Source organism: Sander lucioperca, chromosome 3, assembly GCF_008315115.2.
Source record: "Sander lucioperca isolate FBNREF2018 chromosome 3, SLUC_FBN_1.2, whole genome shotgun sequence".
In the NCBI taxonomy this organism is placed as follows: Eukaryota; Metazoa; Chordata; class Actinopteri; order Perciformes; family Percidae; genus Sander; species Sander lucioperca.
The window spans coordinates 38,191,381-38,208,024 of NC_050175.1; the positions used below are offsets into that span (position 1 = coordinate 38,191,381).

A 16,644-nucleotide genomic window follows, 5' to 3' on the forward strand; every position below is an offset into this window, starting at 1 on the left:
TACGCTAGAAGCCTATCTGACAGTGCTATAGCTAAATTTAAGGAAGATATTCCAACAGCACTAAACTCATTAACGTGCCGTAATATAACAGAGGATCTTTATGTAAACTTTAGTCCCTCTCAAATTGATCATTTCGTAGACGATGCTACGGCCTGCCTACGGACGACTTTAGACTCTGTTGCTCCCCTTAAAAAGAAGACAATGAAGCAAAGGAAACTAGCACCTTGGTATAACTCCCAAACTCGTAAATTAAAGCAAATCTCGCGCAAACTTGAAAGTAAATGGCGTTCCACCCAACTGGAAGAATCTCGTTTAGATTGGCAAGACAGTCTGAAAACCTATAGGAAGACCCTAAGAAAGGCCAGATCAGACTACTATTCATCACTAATAGAAGAAAATAAGAACAACCCAAGGTTTCTTTTCAGCACTGTAGCCAGGCTGACAGATAGCCACAGCTCTATTGAGCCATCTATTCCTATAGCTCTGAGTAGTGATGACTTCATGAGTTTCTTTAACGATAAAATTATAACAATTAGAGATACTATTCATCACCTCTTTCCCCCAACCTCTAATGGGTCACCTTTAACTGACAGACTGCTAGAAAGAACGACTAGACCTGACATATACTTAGATTGCTTTTATCCTATAAACCCTCAACAATTAATGCTAAAGGTCTCTTCAGCTAAGCCATCTACCTGTCTCTTGGACCCCATCCCAACGAGGCTACTTAAAGAAGCGTTACCCGTGGTTAACACTTCATTGCTAGATATGATAAATATGTCTTTATTGACAGGTTATGTACCGCAGTCATTTAAAGTAGCTGTGATAAAACCTCTACTGAAAAAACCCACCCTCGATCCTGAGGTCTTAGCCAACTATAGACCTATATCTAACCTTCCCTTTCTCTCCAAGATCCTTGAGAAAGTAGTCGCTAATCAGTTATGTGATTTTCTACATAGCAATAGCTTATTTGAGGACTTTCAGTCAGGATTTAGAAAGCATCATAGCACAGAGACGGCACTGGTGAAAATCACTAACGATCTTCTAACTGCATCAGACAAAGGACTTGTCTCCGTACTTGTCTTATTAGATCTTAGTGCTGCATTCGATACTATTGACCATACCATCCTCTTACAGAGACTGGAACATTTAGTTGGCATTAAAGGAATCGCACTAAACTGGTTTAAGTCCTACTTCTCTGATCGATCGCAATTTGTTAATGTTAACAATAAACCCTCCAATTACGCTAAAATTAACCATGGCGTTCCTCAAGGCTCAGTGCTTGGACCAATTCTATTCTCCTTATATATGCTTCCTCTAGGCAATATTATTAGGAAACACTCAATTAACTTTCACTGTTATGCGGATGACACCCAATTATATCTGTCAATCAAGCCAGACGAAACCAGCCAGCTAGCTAAACTTCAAGCTTGCATTAAAGATATAAAATCATGGATGGCCTACAATTTCCTGATGTTAAACTCAAACAAAACCGAAGTTATTGTCCTGGGCTCCAAACCCCTACGAACCTCATTAGCCGAAGATATAATTACTCTGGATGGCATTGCCCTGGCCTCCAGTACTACTGTCAGAAATCTAGGAGTTATTTTTGATCAGGATCTATCCTTTAACGCCCATCTAAAACACACCTCTAGAACAGCCTTTTTTCACCTTCGTAACATTGCTAAAATTAGGAACATCCTATCTCAAAACGATGCAGAAAAACTAGTCCATGCATTCGTTACTTCCAGGCTGGACTACTGTAATTCCTTATTATCAGGATGCTCAAATAAGTCCGTTAGGACTCTCCAGCTGATCCAGAATGCTGCAGCGTGTGTTCTGACAAGAACTAAGAAAAGAGATCATATTTCTCCTGTATTAGCTTCTCTCCATTGGCTTCCTGTAAAATCCAGGATTGAATTTAAAATCCTTCTTCTGACCTATAAAGCTCTAAATGGTCAAGCTCCTTCATATCTTGAGGACCTCTTAGTACCTTATTGTCCCACTAGAGCACTACGCTCCCAGAATGCAGAGTTACTTGTGGTTCCTAGAGTCTCTAAAAGTAGAATGGGAGGCAGAGCCTTCAGCTATCAGGCTCCTCTCCTGTGGAACCAGCTCCCAATCTGGGTTCGGGGGGCAGACACCGTCGCTACATTTAAGACTAAACTGAAAACTCTCCTCTTTGATAAAGCTTATAGTTAGGGAGTGAGGAGTTGCAGTGAACGCCTAGACCGGCGGGGCAGGGTGCATAGCTGCAGACACAGCACCCCTGCTTTTCTCTGCTTCTCTTTACAGTCATCAGATTTACCTATCGTATAATCAATAATATAGTGCCTCTCCTAGTTATGCTGTTATAATTCTAGACTGCCGAGGAAGTTCCTTCTTATGACACGCTCTTTTCTTTTGTTTCCTTTTATGCACATCCTGTCTCAGAAGTGCTTGTTACAGAGTCCTTATGTTTCTTCTTCGCCCAGAACATCACCTCGGATTAGGGCGACACCAAGACCTGGGTCTTGGGTGCAGCTGTGGCTATGGACCTGCTACACCCTGCTACGCTCTGCGATTCCCTGCAATGCCCGGCTACGTCCTGCTGCGTCCACCGCGTCCACCCATGCTCTGCTGTGCCACGCTACATCCTGTACCGTCATAACCCCAACCGTCAGACACCGCCCACCAAGAGTCTGGGTCTGCCGAGGTTTCTTCCTAAAAGGGAGTTTTTCCTCGCCACTGTCGCAATAGCCACTGCTAATGCTTGCTCTTGGGGGAACTATTGGAATTGTTGGGGCTTTATAGAGTGTGGTCTAGACCTACTCTATCTGTAAAGTGTCTCGAGATAACTCTTGTTATGATTTGATACTATAAATAAAATTGAATTGAATTGAATTGAATTGAATTGAATTGAATAGATCAACAGTGTGCCCATAAGTGTTTTTCCCCATTCAATGATTCCATTGATGTTTCAAAAATTGCTTATATATAGAGTTTTACGTCTGGAACCAAGCCAACACAGCTACGGGAGGAATGGTGCCACCATAAAACATTTGATTTGGCGCAAAAAAACATTTTGAAAACAGCAAAAAGGCAAAAGATCCAAGACTGTGTACAGAAACGATCAACGACTTCAATGGTAAAAGCTCGCTCTAGCCATTCGCGGTTTCGAGGGTACGATAAACACTTCCAAATTAACACTGAGTCGGACCAATCAGAAACGTCGCTGTTACTTTCGCTGTTGCTTAGGATTGTGGTTATTAGGATTGTACTTATTTCTCTATAAGATTGACGTCTACACGGGGGAATGGGGAAAGTAGTTGAACTTTCTGGAGGACTCCTAAGAAACTTTGTGCTGGGGAGAGACGTGAATGATGGGCTTATTATGGTGTTGTCATTTATATATATGTTTATTTGGTTTATGGTTTATTGTCTATTTTGTTATTATTTTGTTGTATGGTCTTGAATATTGTAGTTACTGTGTCATCTTTTCTTGATATTTGTCTGGGTGGGTGGTGATAATGAAGGGCGGGGGGGGTGTTCATGTTGCAAATTGTATGTTGTGTGTGTTCTGTTAAAAATAAATACAAATTGTTAATCACAAGTTAATCACAAAAAAGTAAATAAAGAGGGGGAAGAAAGGAAAAAAAAATGTTTATATGTAAGAAACTAAGAGAGAGAGAGAGAGAGAGAGAGAGAGAGAGGGAGTAAGAGAGAGAGAGAGAGAGAGAGAAATAGTTTATCCCCAACATAGTCACACTGCATAGCAACTGCTGTCTGACTGCGACTGGCTGGTTTCTATGGTCACAGGTCAATAGAGATGCTGCATGAACAGTGTATGTGTTTGTGTGTGTGTGTGTGTGTTTGTGTTGCGAGATCATACGACATGCGGTGAATTAGGAGACAGGGAAGATAGCTGGTGTCACATTTGTCTCTCCGTGTGTAAAATTAACTTACGACGAGGATGACGAGGCATGTGAGCCACAGGCGTATACATAACTGCTTCTACGAAGAGGAATATTTTACTATGAAACACATAGGCATCAAGTTATATGCAAATACCTTTTAAAAGGTAGAAGAATATATGTTGAAAAAATCAATCCTTTTAAAGACCTCATATTATGCTCATTTTCAGGTTCATAATTGTATTTAGAGGTTGTACCAGAATAGGTTTACATGGTTTAATTTTCAAAAACACTGTAATTTTGTTGTACTGCACATTGCTGCAGCTCCTCTTTTCACCCTGTGTGTTGAGCTCTCTGTTTTAGCTACAGAGTGAGACATCTCACTTCTGTAACATCTTTGTTGGGAGTCGCACATGTGCAGTAGCTAGGTAAGGACTACTAGCCAGTCAGAAGCAGAGTATGAGGGCGTGCCCTGACAGTACCTAGGTAAGGACTACTAGCCAGTCAGAAGCAGAGTATGAGGGCGTGCCCTGACAGTAGCTAGGTAAGGACTACTAGCCAGTCAGAAGCAGAGTATGAGGGTGTGTCCTGACAGTACCTAGGTAAGGACTACTAGCCAGTCAGAAGCAGAGTATGAGGGCGTGCCATGCTAGCAGCTAGGCGAGCATTATAACGTGTGTTCCAAAGTGACCACGCTTGTCTCTGAAGTAAAGGCTGGACTACAACAGAGCTGTTTGGAGCAGTTTGTGAACAGTGTTTTCTGTTGGAGATGGTAAGTCCCTTTGGGGTGGACTTTGGGCTTTTTCACTTTGTAAACCTATAACATGAACAAAAAAGATATATAACACAGTAAAGGTAAGGGAAAAAGCCAAAAACCATAATATGATCACTTTAAATTGTAATGACTCTCTTTTTTCAAACCTTCTCTTTGTTCTGTGAGCTGTTCATACTACAAGCATGTGTATAATCGTGTGTGTGTGTGTGTGTGTGTGTCTGTGTGGATTCTGTCGGGCATCTGGGCCCCTTTGGCTTCCTTCCAGGTCTTTATTTTTCTTCCTTCACTCATATCTCACCTGGAGACGCAAGGGAGAGACGCGAGAATGAGACGGAGGAATTGACGCGACGCATACTTGCCAAATGGGACATTCCTCAGCCCAGCCTCACTCAGAAACAACATCATTACCGACACTGTGACATGTTGCACGGCTTCATCCCCTGTCTCTGGAACTGGAACGGATGTCTCTGTACTGTTTGGTTTTGCTCGCATTATGAAGCTGTACTATAACCTTTCATTCATTCATTCACTCAACCTTAATTTATACTCGAGGGATCATTGCGGGGGCGGCCCTGATTTACAATGTCATCAAGTCAAATTACAAAGACAAAAACAGAACAACATGCAGCACAGAAAATACAATCATACGAAATATCAAAAGACAATAAAACATTCTGTTTTTACAGGAATGGGATTACAGGGATCAGAAGATAAGATGTTTACAGTAAATAAAATCAGAGTGTGTGTGAGTGTGTGTGTGTGTGTGTGTATAGAACTCAGGATGTGCAAGTCAGGTGAAGTAAAAAGAGCTTCAAAGTCTGCATATGAGGAGGCATTTTGATGGTCTGGTGTGTGTGTGTGTGTGTGGGCTGATGAGATGAAAAAGCAAGATGCTAATTGTTAGCACGCTGCAGGTCTGAGGGAAGATAACTATTGTTACCATCATCATAATCTTGCCTATAACTGTCCCATATTTAAGACTAAAAAGGTGGTTTTTTTGGCTTTTTTTATTGCACTTATGCAGGCTGTTCTCATTAAGCATTCGTAAATATCAATCCAAAAAGTAACGCACTGTAATTCTACTTATTTATTGCTGTCAGCACCACATTGACTGCTGCTGTACAACAACACTGTGGGCCGCGTAGGGAGGAGGTCCGCGTGGGTGGTTGGGTCATAAAACACAACGCTTTCAAGCAGGCGAACAGAGTTCATGTCCTGGGGAAAACTAAAGACTTTCACCCAGGAAACCTGTGTTCCTGTCCCGGGAGTTTGAATCCCAACCACAATCTATTTTCTAATCTTAACTAGTGGTTTTGGTGTCTAAACTTAACTGTTGTCGCCGCATGACGCTAACTTTTTTGTCTGCTAAACTCAACTGCCACGGCCCCCTGAAAGGACAGTGCTCTGTATCTGGCTCACAGTCACCTTGTGTCGGCTAAATGTAACTGTAAAAACCGCTAAACTTAACTGTCATTTTTTCATTTCATTTCTTCTTTATTTGCACATAAAATAAAACAAAATAAAAAAGATCACTCAGTCAGCTTTGTGATTTCATCACGATTGGGAATATTGCATTTTGGTGTAAAATAATGATTTCCACGCTATACTACTGTGGCTTGTTGCGTTGTCGTCTATAGGAAATAGTTACAGCACATCAGCACATCCCTTTCAATTAAAAATACAAAAAGGTATTTGAGTATTGATTAAAGAAACAAAATGCAAGCTTCTAATCTGCTTTAGAGGGTTATGCTTATTTTATATTTTTGCTTACAATCAGGGGCGGGGCTAGAATGGGGGCCCCCACCCCCACCCAATCCATTGGATCAGAGTACTGTCACTTGGCTGCCTGTTCTGTCAATCTTCCCAGCCCTTGTCACATGACCAATTCATGTTTCCATGACGACTATCCAAAATTCTGATACCATGGAACCAGCCATAGAAATAAAATGGATAGAAAGGCCATTAAACTGTTTCCCGTGGTCATTTGATTGGTATACAACATAATTGTGATTGTTGTTAGTTGTCATAGTGACAATACGCGTCCGTGGGGGACGTAAACTGTGTCGCATCTCGCTGGGAGGAGAGCCGCCTGACGCAGCTCTGGAGACGACTTGACTTGGATGGTGGATGGATGTTAAAAGATGAAGACAATCTGTACTTAAGTCTCCGACCAACTCCAAACTACCTCTCCTACATGTACCTGTCAAATGGAAATCATTTAAAATCTCAGTTGCCTGATATTTCCACAATCAGCCACAACTGTTCGCCGGCCGCATCCTGCCCGTCTGATTGCAGCAGCACGACCACACACACACACACACACACACACACACACACACACACACACACACACACACACACACACACACACACACACACACACACAAACACACACAGGGCCCGTGGTCTTGGCCGAGGCTGCCTCTGAATGGGTCTTTGCGAGCCACCATAATGTGCTCCCATTTTCTGACAGGCTTTCTTTGCAGGCAGACCTGGGGGCATTTGGATGTGGCACAGTGTGAGAAGAACTCCCTGTGCCAATGGCCTCGGGGTTAGGCTTTAAAATAAGCCACCCGGAAGAAGGCAAACAGCGAGAGTGAGAGAGAGAGAGAGAGAGAGAGAGAGAGAGAGAGAGAGAGAGAGAGAGAGAGAGAGAAGAACAAGTTGCCCCCCATCTGCCTCTATCATTGCTGACATAGCCCTGAGAGCAGAGAGGACTAAGAGAGCGGGTGGTGGGTGTGGGGAGTCGACTCCAGCAACACTGGGCTTTCTTTGTGATAATGTCAATAATTAAATACTGTCAGAGAATAGAATATACCAGAGGGTGAAAAAGAACGTGGAACAAGGAAAAGAGTGGGACAGACAGAAGGAGGATGGGCCTTTTCTGAAAACTACTTCCCCTCATACTGTACACACACTAACAGTTTTGAAGCCTCAAGTTTGCCATCTTGTTTCTTGAAACCGAATGTGAAGATTTTGGACGAGAAGACAGAGCTGTGGAGGGGTGATGCAGCCAAGCCAGTGTTGTATATAGTTGCAATGGTGCTGCGCTAAGCTAAACCCTAAAGGGGGGAAAAGTTGCGTATTTTCACCTATTCTGAAGCGAGTCATCCAGTGGGTTAAACCCATTAAGTATATAGAATGGACCAACAGATCCCGTTGCTCTGGGCGGAGACCAGTGAAGGGTATTAGAAGCACTTTTCTGGTGATGGCTGAGCGTTACTGCGCAGCCTCCAACTGAGAGAGACGACGTAGATGTGCCGTGAGCAACGTGTCTGAAAGTTGGAAGTCTTCTGGTAGCTGTGCCAAGAGAAATCTCAATCATTCCCAATCTAGCAGAGACGGAGAGCGTAGCTATATGTAAGGAGATAACATAGACACAGGCTAATTATTGATCACTAAAATGCTAGTTAACATTAGTAATTACACTTAAGCAGCTAATGTGAGACGAAACTGCCTGCGAGCTTCTCCTGTACTATACAGTAATTCCTCTACTATGAGACAGTAAGTCGCGTGGTTATGACACAATCGTTAGCCTATTTTTATAAAAACGTCTGCTATGGAGCCATAACGTGAGGTACAAGGTAATGGAGCCTTTTATACATTGTCGTGTTTCTTTAGAAATAAACAATGGACAAATAGAGTCTTTAAACGCTTCAGATGTAAAGTTATTCTCTGTCAAAGTGGCGCCAAAATGAATGGCAGTCAATGGAATGCTAACGGCAGGTGACGGCTTTAAAATGGCGCCATAGGAGGTTCGCAGTCCGAGGAGAGGCTTACCCCCTTGGTTAAACCTGGAACTCGGCAGACTTTCCCTTACCTAACGGTAGTGCTAGCTAGCTAGCTAGCTTGGTTGGCAGACCACTGGACAAGACATTTTTAAGCGACTGAATGTTCAAGTTAACTTTGATTCAAATTTGAAAGAAAACAGTAAAACAGAGATAAAACCATAGACTATAAAAAAAAATAATGGACGTAGCAGAAGTGACGTCACCCATTGGTTGGGAGACTGCCGTTTTGAGTGGAGAATGGAGGAGGTTGCAATGGCGCTAAAGAAGGAAAGTTGCCGATTTTCAACCCTTCTGAGCATCCAGTGGAGATTTACTGGCAGATAAACGCAAACATCCGGGTACTGGTGCCTGTTTCAACTGCATGTACTAGCTAACGCTATCGGTAGCTAGCTAGCTTGGTTGGCAGAATGCTGAACAAGAAAATTTTAGGCGACCAAAATGTTCCAATAAACTCTGACACAGTGAGAGTGTCACAGTTTAAGATGAAAACACAGACAACAGCCAAAAACAAGTTGAAGTCTATTATAATGTCCACAGTGTTAGCATGGTTAGCATCACTAAGCCTGTGTCCTGATCAACAGGTCCTAAAGCATCCCCTGCTTTAAAAATAAATGGGACCATCATTTACTAAATGAACATCATGCTGTATTGAAGAAGACTTGAAACTAGCGACTGAGACCATAAACTCATTATGAAAATGTTTACTCTCATACTCTCATAGACTTCTATAGAAACAGACTTCTTTTTGGAGCCAGTGGAGTCGCCCCCTGCTGGAAGTTAGAGAGAACGCAGCTTTAAGGCTATAGAGAGCCGAAGTCACGCCCCTTCCGTTGGACCTCATGGGACCTTAATTCAGAAAAAATATGAACGGTAGTGAATGGGGAGAGGCAAATTATTTTTTGATCCCGTTTGAATTGAGACATGGATTACAAATATGATGTTCGTCAATTTAAAAGATCATTTTTCAACCGAAGAAAGTCTCAGTTATCTGTAGGTTTGTCATATGACCACTTAGTTCCACAACACATGTAACGTTACCTTACCTGATGTGTTTTATCCAGTGAAGTGTTTTCAGCAGATAAGCAGTAACTGAGTAACGTTACATCCCCGGTACGATACACAGAGACGTCATAGCTTCAGCGAGACGTCATCCATGCGCAGCCCAGTCTCATGACAGTTCGTGAAATGGTGACGTTATTGAATCTATTGATTCGTGTACTGAACACGTTAATGTCGTTATTTTTGTGTGGTGAGCATGAATTTTAAAATAATATATTTCAATGGGAAGCCTATTTCGTAATCACAGAACGATTATGGTAGCGAGTAGTATTGATAAGGCGATAAGGCGAAAAACCGCGCAGGGAGGTTGGTCGGGGTGGTGGATGGGTCAAACAACACAGGACTTTCACCCTGGAGACCAGGGATCGCGTCCCGCGTGTTGCAGTTCCTTTCTGCGTTATTCTCTTCGTAACCACAGCCGTCCCGTTGTTGTCGGTGTCTCCTGCGTGTTGCGGTTCCTTTCCCCATTCTTCTTTTCCTAACCACAACCTTTGCCTGTTCTTCTTTTCCTAACCACAACCGTCCCGTTGTTGTGGCCGGTGTGTGGCGTTTCATGTCCCTGTTGTGGCGTGCCACAGAGACCGCGGATCGTGTCCCTGCGCCTGGAGATCGCGTCCCGCGTGTGGCGGTCCATCCCGTTGTTGTGTCCCCCAGAGCAGCCCAGTGTCATGGCAGTTTGTGAAATGGTCACATTCGAAAATAAACAAGAAAATCGTGACCTGTTTACGAATCAATAAAAAACTATAAAATAACGTGACCATTTCACAAACTGGCGTGAGACCGGGTTGCCATGCGACATTGAAGTGTGTAGTCTTTCTAATTACGTATTTTCACAGTCTTATACTTCAACAGTTTAACAATAAACTGAGACTTTCTTTGAAAAAATATCTTTTAAATTGACGAACATCATATGTGTAATCCATGGCTCAATTCAAACGGGATCAGAAAATAATTTGCCTCTCCCCGTTCACTCCCTTTCATATTTTTTTCGAAAGATAGGTCCCATGGTCCGGAAGTAGAAGGGCGTGACTTCAGCTCTCTATGGGAAGGAGGAAGAGAGTGGAACGAACAGACAGAAGGAGGACGGGCTTTTCTAAAGCCTTCTTCCTTTAATACCGTGGACACACTGACAGCACTCACTACGAGCAGCACACAGCGAGAGGAATTGCAAGGACAAATGTGATGTTTATGGGGGCCGGAGCATGGCATGATATGTTCATTAGCTTGCACCCGGAGGACATCAGAGCACAGCTGAGTTAGCAGGGCAATGTAGCGCTTAGCTTTGTGCAGCACAGCCTGGGGAGACGGAAAGAGACCGGGGGACGAGCAGAGACACATGCAGCTAGTGCACTGGAGAGAAAAAACGAGGCCACGTGCCATCACACTGCCTCAGGAAGCTTCAGCATTTAGCATTAGCTTCTGTTCTTTTCTTTCCCCTTTCCCTCTCTACAGAACTGGGTGATGGCAAACAGACGTGTCCTACATAGGCGTAGATTTCGGGAGGGATGGAACAGATATGTCCCCCCTTAACCCTTGTGTCGTCTTCCCGTAGACCGTGAACTTGGTCAAAATTCCAAATGAACTCTTTTTGGCTCTTTTTCCAACGTTTTTGTCACTTTTTTCAACGCTTTTTTAAACACATATATATATAAAATTGAAAAAAAAAAAAACACAATTCAATGAAAGTAATCATTAATTTTACCTGCCAAGAATGTTACATGGCTTCCATACAACGTACAGTCATGTGAAAAAATTAGAAACATTTTTTTTCCCTAAAGTTGACTAAAAAGAGGAATAAAAAAATCATCTTTTGGAAATTGATCTTAAAGCCTTAATTACAAAATGAGGAAAAATCCAATATTTAAGGACACCAATTTTCTTTGTGAATGAATAATGTATTGTGAATAAATAAATGTTTTTCCTTAAAATACAGGGGGCATAAGTAAGTACACCCCTATGTTAAATTCCCATAGAGGCAGGCAGATTTTTATTTTTAAAGGCCAGTTATTTCATGGATCCAGGATACTATGCATCCTGATGAAGTTCCCTTGGCCTTTGGAATTAAAATAGCCCCACATCATCACATACCCTTCACCATACCCCACATCATCACATACCCTTCACCATACCCCCACATCATCACATACCCTTCACCATACCCCCACATCATCACATACCCTTCACCATACCTAGAGATTGGCATGGGGTACTTTCCATAAAATCATCTCTCAATGCAAATCAAACCAGCTATTAGGCTAACTGACTTAAAACCATGCCAATCTCTAGGTATGGTGAAAGGTATGTGATGATGTGGGGCTATTTTAATTCCAAAGGCCAAGGGAACTTTATCAGGATGCATAGTATCCTGGATCCATGAAATAACTGGCCTTTAAAAATAAAATCTGCCTGCCTCTATGGGAATTTAAGGCATTAAGATCAATTTCCTAAAGATGATTTTTTATTCCTCTTTTTAGTCAACTTTAGCATGGGTGTCCTAATTTGTTCACATCACTGACTTTTTGTCCCATTATTTTTTCTCATTTTAATGCTCTTATCAACATGGAAAAGTGGATCGGCTTGCTTTGTGCTTTTGTCGCCTGGCTTTGACGAGGGGGTGGAGAATTGGCATCAGCTGTGTGCTTGGCCATCAGCTGTGTACTTGGCCATCAGCTGTGTACTTGGCCATCAGCTGTGTGCTTGGCCATCAGCTGTGTGTTTGGCCATCAGCTGTGTACTTGGCCATCAGCTGTGTACTTGGCCATCAGCTGTGTACTTGGCCATCAGCTGTGTACTTGGCCATCAGCTGTGTGCTTGGCCATCAGCTGTGTGTTTGGCCATCAGCTGTGTGCTTGGCCATCAGCTGTGTGTTTGGCCATCAGCTGTGTACTTGGCCATCAGCTGTGTACTTGGCCATCAGCTGTGTACTTGGCCATCAGCTGTGTGCTTGGCCATCAGCTGTGTGTTTGGCCATCAGCTGTGTACTTGGCCATCAGCTGTGTGTTTGGCCATCAGCTGTGTGCTTGGCCATCAGCTGTGTGCTTGGCTATCAGCTGTGTGCTTGGCCATCAGCTGTGTGCTTGGCTATCAGCTGTGTGCTTGGCCATCAGCTGTGTGCTTGGCTATCAGCTGTGTGCTTGGCCATCAGCTGTGTGCTTGGCCATCAGCTGTGTGCTTGGCTATCAGCTGTGTGCTTGGCTATCAGCTGTGTGCTTGGCCATCAGCTGTGTGCTTGGCTATCAAGTGGTATTTCAGACTGGACGTGCTGCGATGATAGCTCAGTTCACAACGACAAAACACAGATCACTTTGGTCTTGTCAATGGAACCATTTGGCAACTTTTTAAAAGTAAATTTTCCATTTTGAATCTTACTGGCATCCATTTCGGCGTCTCGCGCTCGCCATCCACTCAAAACGTAACGTTAGCCTACTACTCTTTGGCCGGCTCGCAAGCCCAAACAAGTGTGTGCGGCGTGCCTGTTGTTTAGTTTCCGGTCTAGCTAGATCTGGTGTGGTGTTGTAGTTTTTCTAACGTTACTAGTTGTTGCAACAGCATGTGAAAAAAAACTACAAAGTTTGCTAGGCCAAAAATAACGTTAATCTTGCGATAAAAACATTGACGCCGTTAAAATGGGTTTGCGTTAACGCCTTTAATAACGCGTTTAACTGACAGCACTAGTTTTAATTGCTTTTTTCAACATTTTTGGAGCTTTTGTTTTAGTCATTTTTTTATCTTTAATATCTTTAACTTTTCTTTACTCTTTTGGACTGCTGCCCCCCCACCCCCAGCATTGCCTGTGCCGGCCCTGTCCCTTACATAAATAAAGACATCTGCAACATAAATTAATGCAGAAAAGGCACAAATTGTCGCAGAAAAATTCACCAGAATGCAGGAAACAAAATGTTTTTTGCTTTTTTTGACCTTTTGTAGCTTTTATCAAGGCTTTTGTATTTTCTTCGTTGCTTTCTTCTTTATGTTTTTGTCGTTTCTTCGTCAGCTCCCTCCCCAAAAGAGGACTACCCCCTATAATATGTCCCCCCCCTCCCAAACCTACGCCCTTGCGTGTCCTACATAAAGTCAATGTCCCGCCTCCAACTGCATGCAACACCGAGCGATTCCACTTACAGCTCCTCTCGTCGGCGGCCTTGGCCGGGATCTCCTCCACACAGTCGGCTGGAAACCAGCCCACCTGGCCGTGGGCGCTGCCCTCCCAGAAACCCCCCTCCCCGATGCTCAGAACTGGGCCGAGGAGAGAGAGAGAGGGGGAGAGAGAGAGAGAGAGAGAGAGAGAGAGAGAGAGAGAGAGAGAGAGAGAGAGAGAGAGAGAGAGAGAGGGCGCAAAGGGGGGAGTTGGGAAAGTGGTACGAAGAAAACATTTAAAGCACTTCATTTAAATGCCACTTGTCATTTACAGTCACTTGTCATGTCATTTAAATTGAATAAAAAGTAATACAACATTAAGGCAAATGTTTCTGCATAAACAAAATATCAAAAAATAACTAGGGCTGCACAATATCTGTATATATGTCTTTTTTTGTAAACACATCGCGAAAGGCTGCGACACATCACGAAAGACACTCAGAGACTTTTTGTTAGATGAAAGAAAATATCAGCAGAAAACTGCACTTTAAAATCTAACTGTCAAATCTAACATGTTCAATTCAATGTTCAATTTGTTCAGTAAAAGAAAGTTGGAAATAATTTCCTTTCGTTTATTTTAAATTCAACAAACACGTATTTTAGCAGAATACTGAAAGCAGCAGAACTGAGAACACTTTAATATCTGTTTATTTATCGCCAGTAATATCGTTATCACGATATTCAACAATATTATCGCATATTTTCCTCATATCGTGCAGCCCTAATTTAAAGCACTTCATTTAAATGCCACATTTATACAGAAAGTAATCAAACCTAAAGGCAAATGTTTCTGCATATACAAAGTCACACAAAATATCAAGAAACAACATAACATGTTTTACAGACATCAAATGTTTAAACTGGCATATCACATTTTTATCTGGTCTGTAACTGTAAAACATGTCCTGACAAAAGTGACAAGAGGCTTCTTGAAATTGGTGTTTTATAAGTTAAAGGGTAACTACTGTTTTTTTCTACCTGGATCTTCCTATGTTTTTTTGTCTAAGTGAGTGATGGGAACAACAATCTTTGACATTGGTCCAGTATTAAACAAGCTACAATGTAAGTTAATAGGGCAATTGTCCAGCTTGTATTTACCTTCACAAAAGTGCTCGTTTTGCCACTGACAGGCTCAGATTAATATTCTAAGCATCTGACAACATTATGGAAAGGATTTCTAAGGAGGTCGACCTTTCTGTTAAGGAGTAAGATCCTTTTTTCAACATAAAAACATCCACGAAATTACGTTCGCTAAACCCACCAGACTCCATGTAAATAAACATCGTCATTTTAGCATCATAAAATACACTTCATTCATAGTTGACAGAAACAAAATAAAACTATGAAAAGCCGTTTTGGGTCGTCTTTCCACTTTTTCAAACATAACAACTCTAGCTTTGGTTGAAATAAACACATAGTTTACCGATTTACATGTGAAAATGTGTGGGCTCTATACGTGCTAAAAAGTATTGCTTTTTTTAAATGGAGTCTGGTGGGTTTAGCGCTAGCGACTTTAGAGCTGTTTCTGGTTAAATAGAAAGGTCTCAAAGGGGTTTTAAAGGTCCATCTCTGAAGGGCTCCTTTCCATAATGTTATCAGACACTTAGAATATTAATCTGAGCATATATATATATATATGTATATATATATATATATATATATATATATATATATATATATATATATATATAGTTCTGCAGGACTTTTACTTGCAGCACAGTAAAGACCCTTAATATCAGAGTACTTCTTCCACCACTGGATGGGGTGCAGCATCACACATGATATAGTCTCGCATAGCACAGACCTTCCTCCACAGCGCTGCGGAGGAGGGTCTGGCTAGTCCACACAGCATTCTGGGATGGTGAGAAAAATGTGCTCTGGTTTATTGGCATTTCGTTAAACCAATCACAGTCATCTTGGGCGGTGCTAAGCTCCGCACGGAGCCACGGTGCCTCTGCTAAATAGCCTCTGGAAGGAACTTGTTTTGGTGGAACGTGTACGTTCAAAAGTAGCTTTAGTTGTGCAACAGAAAACTCAGATTGGACAGATAGTCTAGCTAGCTGTCTATTTACCCTGCAGAGATCTGAGGAGCATAGTCCTCAGAAATCCACACACAAAGAAAGAGGAAGGTGACGGACATCTGCGTGTGAATGTATGTTGCTGATGAAACTTACTGAAACTTGAAAAAAAAACGCTATAGGTTATACTGGCTATCAGGGCTGGGTCTGTGCCGTGGACCCCCTCAGTGATGTAAAAACAAGTTAACCACGACAACAAACTGACCTTTGACCCTGTCGCTCTTGTACAGGTTGATCTCTCCCTCGGCCTGGGCGATGTAAGGACGAACCACCACGAAATGTCTGCCAGGAACGGCGCTGTACAGCTTCCTCCTGGTGCCTACAGCCTCGCCGTGACTGCTGGGACTGACGGACAGGGAGAGAGAGGAAACACCCCGGGTCAGAGCTTTTATCTCGAACAATCAACGGACGGTGTCCACAATCAAGAGCAAACGCAAAACCTTATTTTTTCAGGCATTTGTTTAATTACAGTGTGTGTGTGTGTGTGTGTGTGTGTGTCTGTGTGGTTGCACTTGAGTGGCACAACTTTGATTTTACAACGTGATACTTTCTCCTTTTTTTCTTCTTTCTTTTCCGCGTCTGTTTATTGTGTGACTGTAAGAGAAAATCCAAAAATATAATATAAGTATTGAAAACATGTTAAAGAAAAACCTTTGACAGTCAAAAAGAAAAAAAAGAAACAGAGGAACATTATGACCTTCCTCAAATTATCATTAACAACTGTCTCGGATGTCTTTTGTCCAACCCTTGCACGGACGCACACACACACACACACACACACACACACACACACACAGACCCACACACACACACATAGACAGGCACACACACACACACACACAAACGTACACACACATGCGTACGCACAGACACACACGTACGTACACACACACACACACACACACACACAC

The 16,644-nt window shown here is 42.5% G+C and overlaps 1 protein-coding gene across 1 annotated transcript in view; it reads right to left on the reverse strand.

The window, feature by feature from the left end:
- The window catches only part of LOC116067198 (SH3 and multiple ankyrin repeat domains protein 2), a 306,129-nt gene that overhangs the window by 85,040 nt on the left and 204,445 nt on the right, over positions 1 to 16,644 (reverse strand). Inside the window, exons 13-14 of the mRNA XM_031323535.2 lie at positions 15,939 to 16,078; positions 13,641 to 13,754 (exon numbers count right to left, since the gene is read on the reverse strand). Coding sequence (XP_031179395.1) covers positions 13,641 to 13,754; positions 15,939 to 16,078 — 254 coding nt within the window. The remainder of the gene's footprint in view (positions 1 to 13,640; positions 13,755 to 15,938; positions 16,079 to 16,644) is intronic.